General features: G+C 42.1%; 1 protein-coding gene and 1 long non-coding RNA gene across 2 annotated transcripts in view; one reads left to right on the top strand and one right to left on the bottom strand.

Moving 5' to 3' along the window:
* Positions 1–16874, bottom strand: part of LOC786796 (antigen WC1.1) — a 118566-nt gene that overhangs the window by 83058 nt on the left and 18634 nt on the right. The window contains 2 exon segments of the mRNA XM_059887262.1: positions 3423–3743; positions 6335–6655. Of these exon segments, the coding sequence (XP_059743245.1) occupies positions 3423–3743; positions 6335–6655 (642 nt within the window).
* LOC132345385 (uncharacterized) lies at positions 2201–4532 on the top strand. Its single transcript, XR_009494736.1, has 3 exons — positions 2201–3489; positions 3710–3806; positions 4415–4532. It is a non-coding gene; the product is annotated as an uncharacterized lncRNA (long non-coding RNA).

Here is a 16874-nt window from a genome sequence, read left to right as displayed (position 1 = left end):
TGATAATGAGTGATGTTGAGCATCTTTTCATGTGTTTGTTAGCCATCTGTATTTCGTCTTTGGAGAAATGTAGTAAGTGACTTTTAATTTCATGGCTTCAGTCACCATCTTCAATGATTTTGGAGCCCCCCAAAAATAAAGTCAGCCACTGTTTCCCCATCTATTTCCCATGAAGTGACGGGACCGGATGCCATGATCTTAGTTTTCTGAATGTTGAGCTTTAAGCCAAATTTTTCACTCTCCTCTTTCACTTTCATCAAGAGGATCTTTAGTTCTTCTTCACTTTCTGCCATAAGGGTGGTGTCATCTGCATATCTGAGGTTATTGATATTTCTCCCGGCAATCTTGATTCCAGCTTGTGCTTCTTCCAGCCCAGCATTTCTCATGATGTACTCTGCATATAAGTTAAATAAGCAGGGTAACAATATACAGCTTTGACGTACTCCTTTTCCTATTTGGAAACAGACTATTGTTCCGTGTCCAGTTCTAACTGGTGCTTCCTGACCTGCACACAGATTTCTCAATAGAACATTACTCAGCTATTAAAAAAAAAAAAAAAACGCATTTGAATCAGTTCTAATGAGGTGGACAAAACTGGAGCTTCTTATACAGAGTGAAGTAAGTCAGAAAGAAAAACACCAATACAGTATATTAAGGCATATATATGGAATTTAGAAAGATGGTCATGATGATTCTATACGCAAGATAGCAAAAGAGATACAGATGTAAAGAACAGACTTTTGGACTCTGTGGGAGAAGGTGAGGGTGGGATGATTTGAGAGAATAGCATTGAAACATATATATTACCATATGTGAAATAGATCACCAGTCCAGGTTCGATGCATGAGACAGGGTGCTCAGGGCTGGTGCACTGGGATGACCCTGAGGGATGGGATGGGGAAGGAGGTGGGAGGGGGGTTCAGGATGGGGAATATATGTATACCCATGGCTGATTCATGTCAGTGTATGGCAAAAACCACTACAATATTGTAAAGTAGTTAGCCTCCAATAAAAATAAATTAATTCATTAAAAAAAAAAGATTAATAGAAACTGGAACACTGTATAAAAATGAGAGCCCAGGTTAGAGCAATGTGCTCAGGGAGTACAATCCACAATCAGTATTTAAATGTCAGAGCACTCTCGAGTTATTATATTTTAAAGCATATCTTAACTGTAATTAATATGAAAACATAAATTTTCTTAAAATTGTAACATTATAAACTCCAATATAGTTCAAATTTTCAACAGCTCTATCCATTTTTATTCACTTGCTTATTTATCAAAATGAGGCACGGCCTCCTGTAATGCTTCCACAGTCTATCTGCAGTTGGAACCATGATTATGACATTGTGACAATAAGGGCAGATATTTGAAATGCCAAAAAATAAGTTTTCTTAAACCAAAAATTCCTAGTTGAAATAAAATGCTCTTTGAAAATAATCTTTTTTGATAGTACTCTAATAAGAAGAATGAAAGAAAACGCTTGAACAGGTTTGTGGCATAGATTGTTGTAATGGTTTCAGAGATGTATACTGATCTCCAAACTCATCAAGTTGTAAATATTAGTTATTTACACTTTTGTGTGTCAGTCATACATCCATAAAAGTTTTAAAAGAAAAAAAATTTCTTAGTGGACTCAAGAGTATCAGCAAAGATCCACTAAAGGTGAGATTGGAAAAGATCACTTTTCCAATGATCTTGCCCAACAAAACACAGAGAGCTGATTGGCTGTGCCTGCTAAGAACCTACTGCACATGTTCTCAGACCTCCCCTGTCCCACCACCTCAGCAGCTGGGAAGATCCTTTCCTGAGATCCAACCACCTCTATTAGGGACTTTGCTGTGATATCTGATAATATTTTCCTCAATTCCAGCCATTGTGGTGGGGATTATGTTCTGGAAAATTCATCACATGTTCTAATAACAATTGGGAACATCTCTGGAAAACACTGTAACCACCCAATCACATTCTTGTTTTAACTTTGGCTCAGGTTAAACACGGAGAAGGCAATGCTAACCCACTCCAGTGCTCTTGCCTGGAAAATCCCATGGATGGAGGAGCCTGGTAGGCTGCAGTCCATGGGGTCGCGAAGAGTCGGACACGACTGGGCGACTTCACTTTCACTTTTCACTTTCATGCATTGGAGAAGGAAATGGCAACCCACTCCAATATTCTTGCCTGGAGAATCCCAGGGACGGGGGAGCCTGGTGGGCTGCTCTCTATGGGGTCGCACAGAGTCAGACACGACTGAAGCGACTTAGCAGCAGCAGTAGCAGGTTAAACACACATTGACAGGATTGAATCCATATTATGTATCACTTCAAATTGTCTTATCCTCACTGCCCTTAGTTTTGCTTCATTCTCTGTGTTGTAATTTTCAAACTTCAGGTTTTCCTGCAGCCTCAACATCCCTGCAAATAGGATGTGAGCTCCCCATCCAGGTGAGCAGGTACACCAGTATGGTTAGACTAGCCCCTGCAACAAACTCCCCTTCTTGCCTGCCCTGACTGTGACCTAGTGACATTCAAGCACACAGTGAAATCCCTTCAGGCATTTTCCTTGTGTAACTCCTCACTGACCCCCAGTATTGTCACTTGTTCATGGGTATCCACTCCCTCCTGTTGGTCGTCACTGGTAGGTTGATCCTGCTGTATTGTTATGCCCCTCATTACCCACCTGATGAACTGCAAGGAGATCCAACCAGTCCATTCTGAAGGAGATCAGCCCTGGGATTTCTTTGGAAGGAATGATGCTAAAGCTGAAACTCCAGTACTTTGGCCACCTCATGCGAAGAGTTGACTCATTGGAAAAGGCTCTGATGCTTGAAGGGGTTGGGAGCAGGAGGAGAAGGGGATGACAGAGGATGAGATGGCTGGATGGCATCACTGACTCTATGGAAGTGAGCCTGAGTGAACTCCGGGAGTTGGTGATGGACAGGGAGGCCTGGCGTGCTGCGATTCATGGAATCGCAGAGTCGGACACGACTGAGGGACTGAACTGACTGAGGATCTGTGAAAATTATAAACTTTGTTTGCCTGCACCTCTCTTGTATCCCTTCTTACAGCTGCACTTGTCTGGCCATCATATGAAAGAATACAAAAGCTACCTTTTTTGATAAACCTAATTCATATAGATCCAACCTGGAGGTTGCACCTGCATGAAACATTTGAACTCACCACCCTGCCTCCTAAACACATCACAAGGACTGGAGGGGCAAGTTACTGTGGGTCTGGAGCCTTTCTCTCCAGAGCCAAGGAAGTCCTTATGTTCCTTTGAGGACCTGATGTTTAAGAAATCACTGCGGTATTGGAGACTTCACACAAGTATGTTCTAAAGGTTGTAATCCATATCTCAGAGACACTCTGGAAAGAAACTGAAGCATTTCTTAATGTGGATCCCTTCCCAGACCGACAGGACTTACCTGAACAGACTACTCCAGCATCCCCATCATGGGAAAGGCCCTCAGGACGATAGTCTTTAAGAACAGGGTAAGTACAGGCCATAATCACTGACTCTTGCCCATTGCAGTAAGTATAATGAAACCAAATGGGGCCAATCCCAGGTCCAAAATGAGCCCCTCTGGAAGCATTAATGGCAGCTCCACACTCCAGCTGTCTGCACACCACAGCTGCCTCCTCCAAGCTCCAGCTGTGATCATTCATTGTGCCCCATTCTCCTTGGTACTTCACTTCCACTCTCCCCTCACAGCGGTGGGCTCCATCCTTCAACCTCACCTCCAGATCTGCAAGAGAGACACAGATGCAGGACACAGGAGAGATTTTAGAAGATCATGAACAGTATACTGGTAAGTACTAAAAAAAACCCTGAATTCTGAAAACTGAGATGGGAAAGCTGGGGAAGTTATTCAAATCCCTGTGAATAACATTTCTTTATCTGTGACATAAATATTCCCACCACAGCCAACTCTAAGCTCACAATGTGCCATCACTGAGCCTGGAGCTGGAAGGGCAGCACCAGGTATTACTCACGAGCCTGTAAAACTAGCTCGAGGGACACCACCAAGGACAGGCCTTCAGAGACTCTGGATGCTGCCCTCCCTGTAGATGTGCCCAAAGCTACTAGGGCCCAGCTTCTCCATCTGTTACAGCTCGTGGCCCCGGATCCAGAGGGGAATCCTCCCTCTCCTTCTCTGTCCCCTGGGAGCATCTCATTCAACTTAGGAACAGAGGGCTGTGGTAACAGGCTCTGAAGTGTCCCAATTATACCTGTCGCCTGGTGTTCATGTCCTTGTGTAACTGCACACTCAAATGTACATAGTAATGTCCATCTAAAAAAAATGGAATTTGGCAAATATGATGAGATATCACTGAAGAGATTACATTTCAAGATAAGTACTAGTAGTTTTTCCCTTGTTTATCTATCTTGCTATCACTCTTGCTCTGATGAAACTAGCTATTATGTTTTGACCTACTTTGGAGAGACACGTGTGACAAAGAATGGAGCCAGGTATCCAGCAAACAGCCACCTGGAGACTGAGGCTCTCATCTCAGTAGTCCACCAAGTACTGAAATTTTCCAACATCCAGGTGAGTATGTTTGGACAGTATCCACTGCAGGTTGAACCTTCAGATGGTTGCATCCATGTAGACATCCTGAGTCAGAGGACCCAGGTAAGTCATGTCCATTCCTGCCCCACAGAAAGTGTGAGATACTAGGTTTTTGCTGCATTAAGTTGCCAAGTTCAGCAGTAATTTGTTGCTGTTGCACAACATAACTAATTTAGGGCTTCCGTCCAGAGTCAGAAGACAGGGGTGAACAAGCTGGAGGTTTGTGAGCCTTCACAGCTTCATCCAGATGAGACTTCTTCCTGTGTGACCAGGTCTGCTGTCTGGTCCCATATGTAACTGGGACCCAAACCACCTCTCTCTGGCACATCAGGTTCTCACCCAGCGTCCCAGGTTCCTGCTTTCCTTTCAGGAACTGAGAAGTGAGTTTGCTGTGACCTTGAATCAGCTCCTCTAGCTTTGAATTTTGGTCAGAGAATGAGAATCTTTCTTACAATTTAATGAAACATGGTCTCTGGGGCACCACTCACATTGCTCGGGTCTACATTCAGGCCCCATTTGCTTCAGCCTGGAAACAGGTGTTGTGAATCAAAGATGAACCATCTGGAGAAGTTCTGAACAGGGGGAAATCCTGATGTGTTAGAAGGTTCAGGCTGGCACATACCACAAAATACCACAGACTGGCTGATTAAAGAACAGACATTCTTGTATCATATCAGAGTTCTGAAGGTTGAGAAGATCAGTTTTCCAATAATCTTTCCCAGCATCACACCCAGGAGCTGATTGTGGCAGCTAAGGACCTACTGCACGTGTCCTCAGGGCTCCTCTGTCCCACCATCCCAGATCCGGCATGGTCTTTTTTTTTTTTAAAACCAACTACCTCAATTAGGGAACTTGTTGAGATATCTGATCATTTCCTCCTCAATTCCAGCTATTCTGATGGGATTAATGTGCTGGGCAATTCATCAAACACTCTGATAACAACTAGGAACATCTCTGGCAAAAGTTGTGCCACCCAATCACATTCTAGTTTCTAACTTGGCTCATTTCAAATGCATTTAGACAGGATTGAGTCCTCATTATGTTTCAAGTTCTCTTAACCTCACTACCCTTACTTTTGCTCCATCTTCTGTGTTGTAACTGTCAAACTTCACATTTTCCTTCAGCCTCACCAGTGTGATGAGAGTATCCCCTGACAATACCCCTTCTGACCAAGTGACCTTCTAATGCACCCAAGAAATGCCCTCACAACTTTTCATAGTGTAATTACACCCTAAGTCCAAGTATTGTCACATCTCCATGGGTTTTCGCTCTCTATTTTGTGTCACTGCTATGTCACTGAGCCTGTTCTGTTTGCACCTTCCCCATGTATCCACATGATAATACTGTCTAGGAATTGTGAGTATAATAAACTATATTATCCTGCACCTCTCTTCTATCCCCTCTTATAACCACACTTGTCTGATCATCTCATAAAAGAATACAACAAGCTGCCATCAAGAACCTAATTCATAGAGGTCCAACCCAGAAGCTGTACGTGTATGAAACATTTGAGCTCACCCTCCTGCTCCCTATGACACATCACTGAGAGTGGAGGGACCAGGGACTATGGGTCTGGAAACTTTTTCTCCAGGACCAAGCAAGTCCTTATGATCCTTTGAGCACTTAATGTTCAAGGAATCACTGTGTGAATGGAGTCTTCATCCAAGAATGTACTAAAGGCTGTGATCCATATTCTTGTGCTATTCCCAGAAAGAGACTGAAGCCTTTCCTGCTGGAGATCCCGTCCCAGACCAGACAGGACTTACCTGAACAGACTGCTCCAGCATCCTGGTCATGGGAAAGGCCCTCAGGATGACGATCTTTAAGTGTAGGATAATTACACTCCATGATCAATGATTCTGTCCCATTGCAGTAAATATACTGAAACCAAATGGGGCCAATCGCTGCTCCAAAATGACCCCCTCTGGGAGCATTAATGGCAGCTCCACACCCCAGCTGTCTGCACACCACAGCTGCTGCCTCCATGCTCCAGTTGTGATCATTCACCGTGCCCCATTTTCCTTGATACTTCACTTCCACTCTCCCCTCACAGTGGTGAGCTCCATCCTTCAGCCTCACTTCCAGAACTGCAGAGGGACATGGACACAGGAGATATTTTAGGAGACCATGGTGTGCTCAAATAAATTGAAAAATAAATACTCTGAGCTCTGAAAAAAATCCCTGTGGGTAGCATTTGTTGATTTCTGTGGCATGAATATTCCTACTGTAGCCAACTCTAAGCTCCCAATGAACCTGGGAGCTTAGAGCTTAAGCCATCACTGAACCTGGAACAAGAAGGGGGGTACCAGGTGTTTCTCATGAGCCTGTAGAACCAGCTCCAGGGACACCACTGAGGACAGGCCTTCAGAGAACTCTGGATGCTGCCTTCCCTGTAGATGTGCCCAAGGCTACTAGGACCCAGCTTCCCTGTCTCAGTTACAGGTCATGGCCTGGGATCCAGGGAGGAATCCTCTCTCTTCTTCCCTATCCACAGGGAACATCTCATCCAGCATGGGCTTCCCTGGTGACTTAGATGGTAAAGAATATTCCTGCAATGCTGGAGACCCACATTTGAACCCTGGGTCAGGGACAATACCTGGAGAAGGGACTGGCAACTACTCTAGTTCTTGCATGGAGAATTCCATGGACAGAGGAGGCTGGCAGGTTACAGTCCATTGGGGTCACAAAGAGTCGGACACAAATGAGCGACTAACACTTTCACTTTCATCCAGCTTAGAAACAAGGGCTGTGATAACAGCCTCTAAAATATCCCATTATTCCTGTCACCTGGTGTTCACGTCCTTCTGTAATCCCCACAAACCCAATTGTACATAGTAACATGCTGCTACTGCTAAGTCACTACAGTCGTGTCCAACTCTGTGCGACCCCATTGGACTGCAGCCTACCAGGCTCCTCCATCCATGGGATTTTCCAGGCAAGAGTACTGGAGTGGGGTGTCATTGCCTTCTCTGGCATAGTAACATATATCTAACAAATAAATTTTGCAGAAGTAATGAGAAGTCACTTAAAAGATTAGGCTTTAAGATGACTGTTTCCCCTGGTGAATCTATCTTTCTCTCTCTCTTGTTCTGATTAAGCCAGCTGCCACTTTGTTACCTTCTTATGGGAGAACCCCATGACAAGGAAAGGACACAGGCCTCTAGCCAACAGCCAGACAGGGACTGAGGCTCTCAGATCAATAGTCCACCAAAATGCTGCTAACATCCAGTCAAGTACATTTGACAATTATCACCCCTGGTTGAACCCTCAGATGATGGCATCCTTGTGAGACATCTTGAGTCAGAGGACCCAGGTAGGTCATGTCAATTATTGGCCCACACAAAGTAGGAGATATTGGATGTTTCCTGACTTAAGCTGCCAAGTTCAGTAGTAATTTTTACACAGACATAACTTATGTAGGGCTTCCCTCCAGAGTCAGAAGACAGGGGTGAACAAGTTGGAGGTTTATACATGAGCCTTAACTACTTCATCCAGATGAGAGTTCTTCCTCTGTGACCAGGTCTGCTGTCTGGTCCCACCTGGAACTGGGGCCCAAACCACTTCTCTCTGCCACATAAGGTTCTCAGTCAGTGCCCCAGGCTCCTGCTTGTTTGTAGGAAACTGAGAAGTGACTTTACTGAGACCTTTAATCATCCCAAGCACCTTTGAATTTGATTCAGAAAATGAGAATTTTTTTCATAATCTAAGGAGACATGGTCCATGGGGCACCATTCACACTGCTCAGGTCTCCACCCTGCCCCCATGTGCTCTCACTGTGGAAACAGAAGTGGTGCATCACAGAGGGAACATCTGGGGAAATGCTGAACTGGAGAAGATCCTATTGGCTCAGGCAGGTGGCAACAAGATACCACAGACTGACTGGTTAAACAGCAAAAATGCATTTATCTTATCAAGTTCTGGAGGTTGAGAAGCCCAAGATGAAATGTCGCCAAGTAATGCTCATTCTGAGTCCTCTTCTCTTGGCTTGCTGATGACTACTGCCTCACTGTGTGCTCCCCTGGCCATGCCTGGAGCATGGGCACCCGGAAGAGGGAGACAGTTGTGCCTCTTCTCTTCTTATAATGCTCCCACTGGATTAAGGCCACATTTGTATGGCCTTATTTAACCTCAGATACTCCTAAAGACCCTGTCTCCAATGCTCTATCACTCTGCGACTAGAGCTTTTAGATATACATTTTGGAGGGACACAGTTCTCTCCATAGACTTGGGGAGGCTCTTTCTAGGAAGGAAATACAGCTACATGGGGAAGAGGTAAAGGAGACAGTAGACACAGGGAAACAATCTGTGATGCTTACTCAGAGATTTTCTTAGACGTCTGACATTGAGGTGAGAGTAAAGGATTTAAATAGGATCCTAAACGTACACAAAAACCTGCTATTATTCATAGCAAAATTATTTCAGAAGGCACATCCTGTGCTGTAAATGCAGAAAAAGGTAAAACCATGTTCCTGCCTTCATGGGCCTTTTACCTAGTTGATGATACAAACAAATAGATGATTTCAGTACAGTGATAAGTTCCAGGAGATTTTCTTCATAAAGGTAGGCTTGCTTATTTAGAGCATTTTGTCTATTGAAAAAGAAAGTGGAAGAAATTCACCAAAAATTATCTGAAAAGCATTAAACACCTCTAAGATAGGAATAAAAAGTCAGGCCAAATCTGCAGGTAAAATCAAAAGTCACTGGCACACATGAGCGGGGAAAGTTGTTTTCCCTAAGGACACTAGGCCATTCAGGAAAACGTGTGGGTTTTTATGGCCCTTGATGGTGAGGAGGTAAAATAAAATCCCAAACCCACATGCAGATGAGAATCCAACAGAAGGCACTCTCCACAATAAGCTAAACACCAGCTGAAATAGACTTGCATGGATTTAGATTCAGAGTTTGAATCTCTGGATTGTCCAGGTAATATCCATTTTAGCACTTGTATGAATGTGGCCCACTATTGATAATACCATAAAATCACGACAAAATAAATATGAATCTCCTTCTTTAGTAAGTTACCTTCAACTTAACTCTCAATTACCACTATACACATTTTTAATAAATAAAATAACCAGTATATTGTCAATAAAAAACAGGGCACAAAGAAACCAAGGTCCATTAACACAAACCAAGGGAAACTACTGAAGCAGAGACAGAGATTTCTCATATCACATATATCACACACTAGGATATATAACATCCACACGTACTATATTTAGGGCTTCTCAGGTTGTGCTAGTGATAAAGAATCTGCCTGCCATGCAGGTGGTGCAAGAGACTCAGGTTTGATCCCTGGGTCGGAAAGATCCCCTGGTGAAGGGAATGGCCACCCACTCCAGTATTCTTGCCTGGAGAATTACAAGGACAGAGGAGCCTGGAAGGCTATGGTCCAAGGGGCTGCACAGAGTCAGACAGGACTGAGCAACTGAGCACATGCATATACTTAAAGAAATAAAAGTTTAAAACATTTTATTCATTTTATAATGCTTAGGAATTGAATATAAAGAAAGATGTTTTTGCATTAATGAAAATAGATAATGCTGTTTATATTTTGTAGAAAGACTTTTATTTTAAAATAGACTTTCAGTCATTTTATAATTACACCAAAATAATGAAATCATTTTATAAGTACACCACAATAATGAAATCAATATAGGTAAATAAATATAAAAATTCTATCAAAAATAAAGAATTTCAATAATTTGCAAAAAAAAATAAATAAAAGTTTACTGTTGAAGAATCTTCAGGAGACTAAAAAAATGCATAGAAAAATATTTAAAGCTTAACTCTATGTATGAGAAATATACTTCTTGAAATTAAAACATTTGTATTAGATTACCCTCATGAAAAATCAGAAATAATAAGTGAATAAAAACTCTTAAGAAATTACCTGAAATACTGCAGAGAGCAAAGAAAGAAAAATACAGAAAAAAAAAAAATAGAGACAGAAAATGGTGAAAGAAGTTTAAAATAAGTTAAATTGAAATATTTAGAGGAAGAGAGGAAGATAAACACAGAGATACAATACAGGAAAGAGAATTGAATAGATGCAATATTTAACAAATATTGGCTGAGAAATATCCAGAATTGATGACAGATACCTAACCATAGGTAGATACCTAACCATCTTCAAGATATGAGAATACCAAACCACCTGACCTGCCTCCTGAGAAATCCATATGCAGATCAAGAAGCAACAGTTAGAACTGGACATGGAACAACAGACTGGTTCCATATTAGGAAAGGAGTACGTCAAGGCTGTATATTGTCACCCTGCTAATTTAACTTATATGCAGTGCACATCATGAGAAATGCTGGACTGGATGGAGCACAAGCTGGAATCAAGATTGCTGGGAGAAATACCAATAATCTCAGATATGCAGATGACATCACCCTTATGGCAGAAAGCAAAGAAGAACTAAAGCACCTCTTGGTGAAAGTGAAGGAGGAGAGTGAAAAAGTTGGCTTAAAACTCAACATTCAGAAAACTAAGATCATGGCATCAGGCCCCATCACTTCGTGGCAAATAGATGGGGAAACAGTGGAAACAGACCCAGACTTTTTTTGGGGGGGCCCCAAAATCGCTGCAGATGGTGACTGCAGCCATGAAATTAAGACATTTGCTTCTTTGAAGGAAAGTTATGACCAACCTAGACAGCTTATTAAAAAGAAGAGACATTACTTTGCCAACAAAGTCCGTCTAGTTAAGGCTATGGTTTTTCCAGTGGTCATGTATGGATGTGAGAGTTGGACTATAAAGAAAACTGAGCACTGAAGAGTTGATGTTTTTGAATAGTGGTGTTGGAGAAGACTCTGGAGAGTCCCTCAGACTGCAAGGAGATCCAACGAGTCCATCCTAAAGGAGATCAGTCCTGGATCTTCATTGGAAAGACTGATGCTGAAGTTGAAACTCCAATACTTTGGCCACCTGATGGGAAGAGCTGATTCATTTGAAAAGACCCTGATGCTGGGAAAGATTGAAGGCAGGAGGAGAAGGGGATGACAGAGGAGGAGATGGTTGGATGGCATCACCGACTCAATGGACATGAAAGTGAAAGTCGCTCAGTCATGTCTGACTCTTTGCGACCCCATGAACTGTATAGTCCATGGGATTTTCCAAGCCAGAATACTGGAGTGGGTAGCCTTTCCCTTCCCCAGGGGATGCTCCCAACCCAGGGATCGAACCCAGGTCTCCCGCATTGCAGGCAGATTCTTTACCAGCTGAACCACAAGGGAAACTCCGGGAGTAGGTGATGGACAGGGAGGCCTGGTGAGCTAGTCCATGGGGTTGCAAAGAGTCAGACATGACTGAACGGCTGAACTGAACTGACTGAACTAAAACTAACCATAGAGGGTTTAAGTGGAACAACTCAGGAAACACATATAAAAATCAATTAATTTCGAGACACATCACAGATATAAACACCACTACTGTTTTGTGATATTCAAAATTCTTTTTCTTTTCTTTTTTTTCTTCCAATTTTATTTTATTTTTAAACTTTACATAATTGTATTAGTTTTGCCAAATATCAAAATGAATCCGCCACAGGTATACATGTGTTCCCCATCCCGAACCCTCCTCCCTCCTCCCTCCCCATACCATCCCTCTGGGCCGTCCCAGTGCACCAGCCCCAAGCATCCAGCATCATGCATCGAACCTGGACTGGCAACTCGTTTCCTACATGATATTTTATATGTTTCATTGCCATTCTCCCAAATCCTCCCACCCTCTCCCTCTCCCACAGAGTCCATAAGACTGTTCTATACATCAGTGTCTCTTTAGCTGTCTCGTACACCAGGTTATTGTTACCATCTTTCTAAATTCCATATATATGCGTTAGTATACTGTATTTATGTTTTTCCTTCTGGCTTACTTCACTCTGTATAATAGGCTCCAGTTTCATCCACCTCATTAGAACTGATTCAAATGTATTCTTTTTAATGGCTGAGTAATACTCCATTGTGTATATGTACCACTGCTTTCTTATCCATTCATCTGCTGATGGACATCTAGGTTGCTTCCATGTCTTGGCTATTATAAACAGTGCTGCGATGAACATTGGGGTACACGTGTCTCTTTCCCTTCTGGTTTCCTCAGTGTGTATGCCCAGCAGTGGGATTGCTGGATCATAAGGCAGTTCTATTTCCAGTTTTTTAAGGAATCTCCACACTGTTCTCCATAGTGGCTGTACTAGTTTGCATTCCCACCAACAGTGTAAGAGGGTTCCCTTTTCTCCACACCCTCTCCAGCATTTATTATTTGTAGACTTTTGGATCGCAGCCATTCTGACTGGTGTGAATTGGGGTCGAATAGCCAAAGCGATCTTGAGAAAGAAGAATGGAACTGGAGGAATCAACCTACCTGATTTCAGGCTCTACTACAAAGCCACAGTTATCAAGACAGTATGGTACTGGCACAAAGACAGAAATATTGATCAATGGAATAAAATAGAAAGCCCAGAGATAAATCCACGCACATATGGACACCTTATCTTCGACAAAGGAGGCAAGAATATACAATGGATTAAAGACAACCTCTTTAACAAGTGGTGCTGGGAAATCTGGTCAACCACTTGTAAAAGAATGAAACTGGACCACTTTCTAACACCATACACAAAAATAAACTCAAAATGGATTAAAGATCTAAACGTAAGACCAGAAACTATAAAACTCCTAGAGGAGAACATAGGCAAAACACTCTCCGACATACATCACAGCAGGATCCTCTATGACCCACCTCCCAGAATATTGGAAATAAAAGCAAAAATAAACAAATGGGACCTAATTAACCTTAAAAGCTTCTGCACATCAAAGGAAACTATTAGCAAGGTGAAAAGACAGCCTTCAGAATGGGAGAAAATAATAGCAAATGAAGCAACCGACAAACAACTAATCTCAAAAATATACAAGCAACTCCTACAGCTCAACTCCAGAAAAATAAACGACCCAATCAAAAAATGGGCCAAAGAACTAAATAGACATTTCTCCAAAAAAGACATACAGATGGCTAACAAACACATGAAAAGATGCTCAACATCACTCATTATCAGAGAAATGCAAATCAAAATTCTTTTTCTAGTCACTCTTCCAACAACACAAGTGATGATTCTATACGTGGACATCACCAGGTGGTCAATACCAACATCAGATTGATTATATTTTTGCAGTTGAAGACAGAGACACTCTATACACTCATCAAAAACATGTCCTGGGGCATACTGTGACTTAGAATGTTAGCTCCTTATTGCAAAATGAGACTTGAAGAAAGTAGGCAAAACCACTAGACAATTCAGGTATGACCTAAATCATATCCCTTATGATTATACAGTGGAGGTGATGAATAGATTCAAGGGATTATATCTAGTAGAGAGAGTGCCTGAAGAACTATGGAAAGAGGTTCATAACATCTTAAAAGAGGTGGTAACCAAAACTACCTCCAAGAAAAAGAAATGCAAGAAGGCGGTGTTTGTCTGAGGGGGCCTTACAAAGAGCTGAGAACAGAAGAGACGTGTAAAACAAAGGAGAAAGGGAAAGACATACCCAACTGAATGCAGTTTCAGACAATAGCAAGGAGAGATAAGAAAGCCTTCCTAAGAGATCAATGCAAAGAAATTGAGGATAACAATAGAATGGGACAGACTAGAGATCTCTTCAAGAAAATCAGAGATACTAAGGGAATATTTCAAACAAAGATGGGCAAAATAAAGGACAGAAACAGCAGGGACCTAACAGAAGCAGAAGAGATTAAGAGGAGAGAGCAAGAATACACAGAAGGAATCTACAGTAAAGGTTTTCATGACTCAGGTAACCAAGGTGGTGTGGTCACACACCTAGAATCAGACATCCTGGAGTGTGAAATCAAGTGGACCTTAAAAGCATTACTATGAGCAAAGCTAATGGAGATGATGGAATTCCAGCTGAGCTATTTAAAATCCTAAAAGATGATACTGTTAAAGTGCTGCCCTCAATATGTCAGCAAATTTGGAAAACTCAGCAATGGCCACAGGTCAGTTTTCATTCCAATTCCAAAAAAGGGCAATGCCAAAGAATGTTCAAACTACCATACAATTGTGTTCATTTCACATGCTAGCAAGGTAATACTCAAAATCCTTCAATCTAGGCTTCAGCAGTACATGAACTGGGAACTTCCATATGTACAGGCTGGATTTAGAAAAGGCAGAGGAACCAGAGACAAATTGCCAACATCCATTGAATCATAGAAAAAACAAGGTAATTCCAGACATATATTTACTTCTACTTCATTGACTATGCTCAAACTTTTGACTGTATGGATCACAACAAACTATGGAAAACCCTTAAGGAGATAGGATTATCAGACCACTTTACCTATCTCCACGAAATCTGTATGCAGGAAAGAAGCAACAGTTAGAACTGGACACAAAACAACAGACTGGTTCAAAATTGGGAAATGAGTACATCAAGGCTGTATATTGCCACACTGTTTATTTAACTTATATACAGAGTACACCATGCGAAATGCTGGGCTGGTTGACTAACAGGCTGGAATCAAGAGTGCCGTGAGAAATAGCAACAACCTCAGATATGTAGATAATACCACTCTAATGGCACAAAGCAAAGAGGAACTAAATAGCCTCATGATGAGGGTAAATAAGGACAATGGAAAAACTGCCTGAAAACTCAACATTCAGAAAACTAAGATCATGGCATCCGGTCCCATCACTTCATGGCAAATAGATGGAGGAAAAGTGGAAACAGTGAAAGATTTTACTGTTGGGGGCTCCAAAATTACTGCAGACAGTGACTGCAGTCACAAAATTAAAAGATGTCTACTCTTTGGAAGCAGAGCTATTACAAACCTAGTGTGTATGTGAGTCGCTTAGTTGTGTCTGACTGTTTGCAACCCTATCGACTGTAGTCCACCAGGCTCCTTTGTTCATGGGATTCTCCAGGCAAGCATACTGGAGTGGGTTGCCATGCCCTTCTTCAGGGGGACTCTCCAACCCAGGGATGGAAACTGAGTCTCCTGCATTGCACGTAGATTCTTTACTGTCTGAACCATCAGGGAGGCCCATGACAAACCTAGACTGTGTATTAAAAAGCAGACACATCATTTTGCTGACAAGGGTCCATATAGTCAAAGCTATGGTTTTCCTAGTAGTAAAGTACTGATGTGAGCTTTGAACCTTAAAGAAGGTTGAACACCAAAGAATTGATGCTTTCAAATTGTGGTGATAGAGAAGACTCTTGAGAGTCCCTTGGAAAACAAAGAGATCAAACCAATGAATCCCAAAGGAAATCAGTCATGAATATTCATTGGAAGAAATGACACTGAAGCTGAAGTTCCAATAACTTGGCAACCTGATGTGAAGAGCTGAATAATTGGAAAAGACCCTGATGCTGGGAAAGTTGGGGGCAAGAGGAGGGGGAAAGGACTACAGAGGATGAGATGGTTAGATGGCCCACCAACTCAATGGACATGAATTTGAGCAAACTCACTGAGATAGTGAAGAACAGGAAAGCCTGTCTTGCTGCAGTCCATAGTGTCAAAAAGAGTTGGACAAGACTTAGTGACTGAATAACAACAAGGCACGTGGAAATACTAATAGTTTGCCTATTTGCAATGAAACATAACCATGTAATCTGACTTATCCCATGAAGTGTTAGAACAAATAATGTGACTTCCACAAAGAAATATTTAAGATCAATATATTTTCTACTAAGGCAAATCCTGTAGCCTTGTGTGGAAATGGTAGAATAATAAGATGGTGGGGCCATCAACAACCTGCTGCTTGATAAATAATGATAAACAGAGGCATTGACAAAATGAATACAATAAGTCATGTAGAAAAAAAATGGCTCTAAGGACATTATAACCTGGCTTACTTTGACTATAGTGATAAGAAATAGAAGAAAATTGAGTAAGAAAAATATTAAGACAGAAACTTAGTATCAGTTCAGTTCAGTCACTCAGTCATGTCCAACTCTTTGCAACCCCATGAATCATAGCACGCCAGGCCTCCCTGTCCATCACCAACTCCCGGAGTTCACTCAGACTCACGTCCATCGAGTCAGTGATGCCATCCAGCCTTCTCATCCTCTGTCGTCCCCTTCTCCTCCTGCCCCCAATCCTTCCCAGCATCAGAGTCTTTTCCAATGAGTCAACTCTTCGCATGAGGTGGCCAAAGTACTGGAGTTTCAGCTTTAGCATCATTCCTTCCAAAGAACACCCAGGGCTGATCTCCTTCAGAATGGACTGGTTGGATCTCCTTGCAGTCCAAGGGACTCTCAAGAGTCTTCTCCAATACCACAATTCAAAAGCAT

This window comes from Bos taurus, chromosome 5 (genome assembly GCF_002263795.3).
Source record: "Bos taurus isolate L1 Dominette 01449 registration number 42190680 breed Hereford chromosome 5, ARS-UCD2.0, whole genome shotgun sequence".
NCBI lineage: Eukaryota > Metazoa > Chordata > Mammalia > Artiodactyla > Bovidae > Bos > Bos taurus.
Note: the sequence above shows the minus strand (reverse complement) of the source record. Positions and strands in the feature narration are given on the sequence as shown.